The 4,913-nt window shown below is 30.5% G+C and overlaps 1 protein-coding gene across 1 annotated transcript; it reads right to left on the bottom strand.

Moving 5' to 3' along the window:
- Positions 1-877: 877 nt before the first annotated feature.
- On the bottom strand, positions 878-4,129 carry LOC111474281 (serine carboxypeptidase-like 51). Its single transcript, XM_023119422.1, has 13 exons — positions 3,997-4,129; positions 3,820-3,914; positions 3,631-3,738; positions 3,295-3,535; positions 3,071-3,114; positions 2,757-2,824; positions 2,546-2,651; positions 1,847-2,064; positions 1,608-1,677; positions 1,451-1,501; positions 1,301-1,353; positions 1,021-1,153; positions 878-951 (listed from the first exon to the last, which is right to left on the bottom strand). Exons 1-13 carry the CDS (start codon positions 4,127-4,129, stop codon positions 883-885), a joined length of 1,389 nt encoding a protein of 462 aa, XP_022975190.1. The 3' UTR covers positions 878-882.
- Between the last annotated feature and the right edge of the window lie 784 nt (positions 4,130-4,913).

The raw sequence follows: 4,913 nt of genomic DNA, 5'->3' as shown, positions 1-4,913 counted from the left end.
TGCACGTGTGGGTTGTGTGTAGGGAAGTACTACACATCCAATTTGTTCGAGACTAGAGGCCACCCCTAGATGAGCTAGAGATAGGTCCCTAAATTATGATTGCGTGTGTCACATCATTTTTCAAGTAACAGCAAGGTGCACTTGAACGAGCGACGGCAACATTGCGAGTAGAGACTGTGGCACGTGCATACGGCAGACTCATCTAACTTTCTAGTCTTAGGTTAGAATAGGTTGTTTTGTCTTTCATTGTTTTAAATTATTTTGTATTTATTTTTATTTTATTTAAATTTCGTATTTAAACACTTAAAACTCTGTTTTCCCGAGAATAGTTTGTTTTAAATGTTTTGGACATTTATATAAAAGATTTTTTTTTCTTTTAAGAGTTATATTTTTGCATTAGAGATGAGTATGAGACATTAGTAACGACTTTGAGTATGTAGAAATTTAGAGTCGTTAGATTTTCATAGTCGGGAAAACTTGTAACTATACTAATATAATATGGTATGATACATATTTTATTATTATTAATCTATAAATAGTTTGATTGTCACATCTATTACTTAATTATATGAAATGATTGAACGAAAGAAAACTTTCTTATTGAATGAAAATATGATATTGATTATTTTATGTATTTCTTTTTTAAAAAAACATTATTTATTTTAAATCGTTAACCAATTAAATTATATTTAGGTTGATATATTCGTACATCTGAAATATCTCTAAATAAAAATTAGTGAGATAATCAAATGACACTAGATTTGTTAATATATATATATATATAATACATCTGTTATTTCTTTCTTTTTATCTATAATTAAACATATTTTCTTACATTTGAAAAAGTAAATATGTCATCTTTTTCTACGAAAAACAGCTGCATCAAGAAGTTGGTGACTGTGTGATTGCGTCCACCATATTTAATGTCACACACGGTTGATCCACGGGAACCTACATTTGTAATCATATAATTAAAAAGTATTAAATCTTAAAAAATTATAAATAGAATAAATAGCTTACAAAATGGCCAGCGCCAAGGATCCAATAGAAGTGCAAGTTCTTATGCGACTTAGTGAATCCCTTGGTGTGCTTCTCATTTCCACAAAATAAAGTAGTTCTCTCCTTACTTATAAATGCCTTTAGCCCTTCCCACCTAAATTCAAAGAAAAAAAATTGCTTTACCAAAAATTAAGAATTTAAACATCCTTACTTTTTGTTTTTTGTTTTTTTTTTAAGGAAACAGTTGACTTAGGTTTATGTTTATGTCGGTAACCATAAATCACTCCAAAAAAGAAATTACTCAAGCTTATTAATCCAGGCGTGGGTTCCTTTGGTTGAACAAATAAGATCCACCTATAAAAAAAAAGTCAAACATAAATCTAAGAGAATATTACAATTTTATCACTTCAAAATATTCCTTGTTTTTGTTTGAAGGAAAAAAAACACTTACTTGACCGCTATAGACCGTCACATTAACACCTTTAGCCAGTAACTCATCAACCTTTTTGAAAAAATAAAAGTATTAGAAAATAATTGAATGTTATAGTATGAAGCAAAAATTAATCCACAAATAAAACTATTAAAAATAGTTTGGTTAAAAAATACACCTCTTTGATTCTTGGCTTCATAAAATCTCCCGTAAAAAATTGGAAGACTAGGTCCGATTGACCTCCCCATCTGTACATTCAAAATTTTTAGTTTAGTTTTTTAGGCTAAAATGGTAGGATTTAATCTCCAAATTTAGATAATTAATTTAATTTTTATGTCTTAAGAATTTTCAATTATAACCCGAATAGTTTTAATGATTATAATTTTATTTAAAGAAATAGGGTTTATTGGTACGTACGTGACATTTAGTGGGATAATAGTGAGTTTTTGCTTAATTGGACCATTCATCAAAGCTTCCAAGTCTCCTGTAGCTCCGGGTTTGTAGACATTCAAACTAAGATATGGAGAGTTCTTTCTTACTTCAAGTGAATCAATCCTATTTGATTCCACACTATTTTTTGTCGTAGTCGCGGCTAATGAGTCCATTTCAAAATCTAACATGAAGTTATAGAAATCCTGCAAAAACGACTCGTTATAATGTATCGATAATCATTTCGTTTTATGTCTTTTTGAACTAATGTTCGTTCTCTCGAGAAAAATAAAATATTTTTTGAAAACTGGATTTAGATTTTAAAAACATGTTTTCTAAGTGGATGATAAAATAAAAGAATTTGTAGGTCAAAATAGTTTTTATAAACTTAAAAAATTAAATGGTTATGAATGAAGCCTAAATTACCAATTTAGAAAAGTTCTAAATTTTAAATTATACGTCTAATATATCATAAATTTTGATTTTCTTTTTAGAAATTTTTTTTAGAGGGTTTTATAAGTTTACTAATTTAAAAGATAACTTAATAAAAAAAAAAAAAATAATAATAATAAAAATAAAGACTTCGTATACCTATATTTAGTTAATATAAATTTAAACTTAAATTTCATTGGTTTGGAAGGATTTTGTTAAAATAATAGTAGTAATAATAATAATAACAAAACGTACCACGTGGTTGCTATTGGAGAAAATTAATCCCTCAAGATCATTCCATGAAAGAGTTGCATTTTCGTACAACGTGTTTTTAATTTGCTGCTTGATCTTCAACGCTAAACTGATTTTCAAAAGACAACTTTTGTTACATATAACTTTTAAATTTATAGAATATATTTCACTTCTTTATTCATGTTTATATTAAAAAAAAATGAAAAATATTAACCTATTTGATTCTTGCAGCGTCTTGTCGTCAATTCGTGAGAGATCTTTGAGAAGAGGACCCCAAGAAGACTGTAAAATTTTAGACAAAGATTATTGTGTTAAGGATAAATAATAAAAGAATACTCCTGAAATATGAGGTTGGTTTCGGTTATACTCTCGAGCTCTGAGATATTTCATTTTAACACTTCGATCAGGATATAATTGAAATCAACTTCATAGTTTAGTAGTATTCTTTTCGTTTATCATTCTGAAAACGAAAATTTCGAAAAAATTGATAAAATTTTTGGATGAGATTGAGAGAATGAGAATATGAACCGTGTAATCTTCTGGAGACATCCAACTGTTTCCTAGAGCAACTCCTGGCAAACAAAATCGAGAGTCGTGTATTTAAATTATTGATTCTATATTATTCAATGTGATCATTTTAAACAAATCAAAGTTATAATATGATTTTTTTTTTTTTACGTATAAAAAAAAGGTTATAATTCATCATTTATATTTGAAATTTTTTATTAAAAAAAAAGTAAAAATAAAAGTACCTCCGAGATTAAGGGTCAAATTGCCAGCTTGGATGGCCCGAAGAAGGGACAAAGCCAGAGTGACGGCGAATTTGCCACCGTAAGACTCCGCAAAGATGTACAAAGGAGCGTTTCGTAGGCCGACAGTGTCGTTCGAAACCTCAACCAGCAAAGTCGTCATGTCGATCGCCGTCTCCACATCGCCTTTCGCAAATTCACCTCCACTCTCCACATAGCTATATCCGGTCCCGACCGGATTATCCTGTTTTTTTTTTTATGTTAAAATCATATACTTAGTCAAAAAAATATTAGAATTTAAGGTTAAAATGATGAAAATTAAAAGGAAAAGGAGTTGACCACAAACAAGAGGTCTGCTTTTTTCAGCCATGTTGAGTTTCTCGGCTTCAAGTTCGAGTTCAATGGCCCGATTTCTAGGAAGTTCCCAAACCCAGTTCCCGAGCCACCCTGTTTTTCAATATTTGAGCCATTTTCTTACAAAATACTCAAAATTTATAAATAAATCATTGGAAAAGATCGGCAGCTCACCGGTCCACCCTGCAACCAGAGAATGGTCGGCCATGGCTTGGAACCGACGTCCACTCTGGAAGGGCTTCTGTAAAGCCACCAAAACATATGGGCTTCTAAACAACACAATACACGAGCAAATATATAAAAAATAATGACTAAAATAAAATAGAAGGAAAATTAATGAACTTGGCTTACTGGGCCTGACTTGAACGTAGCCCCATTCTTCAGATCCGTCTTGAGATTTGTGAGTTATGGAAGTTCCGACATGAAACAGAGAAGAGGAAGCAATGAGAACGAAACAGAGATGAAGAACTAATAGTTTAGCCATTGTCGAGAGAATGAGAAGCTTAGGTTCTTTAAAAATGGTGATAATGGATGACGATGAGACTCTTAGGTATTTATTGAATGGATGAATTAATTGGGAAGTTATGAACTGGTGTGGAGAAAGACAAAATTAGGGCTATAAAGTACAAAATGAGCAACTGCAGACCCCATTGGACAGCACAAGTCTTATTTAGTAATGGTTTAGTTTTAAAAGTTGGGGTTGTTTTTTCTTTTTTTTTTTTTTTTCTTTTTTTGATAATTTGGAAGTAGTATTTTCAAATTTAATTTTTTGAAATAAAAANAATAAAAAATCAAATGGTTATTAAAAGAAGCCTAAATAAAATAGGACTAAATACAACCTATAAAATTTAAAGATTATTAAAGGATGTCAATACCAGGATTCATATTTTGAACATGGTTGTGGAGGAGCCCGGGGGCTATTTAATGTCATGAATAGGATCCGGGTTTGTGTATTTTGAACATGGTTGTGGAGGAGCCCGGGGGCTATTTAATGTCATGAATAGGATCCGGGTTTGTGGTCTTTGTACCAACTTCTCATATATACACTTTCACTCAATTTTTTAAAATGGGAAAAGATGCGTACAAAGGAATAATATATTCTTTTAATAACAAATATGATAGGGATTTGAACCTTGAGCGGTAAAGAAAAGACTAAATACCTTAATCATTATGAAAGAAACATTTTTATTTGAGAATGGTGGGTATAAATTGTAATGAGCAAAATAGGAGGAATGATTGAAGATTTCCCATAAACACATGACATGATT

The sequence above is a fragment of the Cucurbita maxima genome, unplaced genomic scaffold (genome assembly GCF_002738345.1).
Source record: "Cucurbita maxima cultivar Rimu unplaced genomic scaffold, Cmax_1.0 Cma_Scf00281, whole genome shotgun sequence".
NCBI classification, from domain to species: Eukaryota; Viridiplantae; Streptophyta; class Magnoliopsida; order Cucurbitales; family Cucurbitaceae; genus Cucurbita; species Cucurbita maxima.
Note: the sequence above shows the minus strand (reverse complement) of the source record. Positions and strands in the feature narration are given on the sequence as shown.

Bases quoted from the DNA above. Each gene is read 5' to 3' on its own strand.
- LOC111474281 (XM_023119422.1), bottom strand. From the start codon at position 4,129: ATGGCTAAACTATTAGTTCTTCATCTCTGTTTCGTTCTCATTGCTTCC. The intron at 1,154-1,300 runs GTAATTTCTTTT...CTTTGAATTTAG, and splicing joins GCCTGGATTAATAAGCTTGA to GTGGGAAGGGCTAAAGGCAT. The intron at 952-1,020 runs GTAAGCTATTTA...TTACAAATGTAG, and splicing joins TCCTTGGCGCTGGCCATTTT to GTTCCCGTGGATCAACCGTG.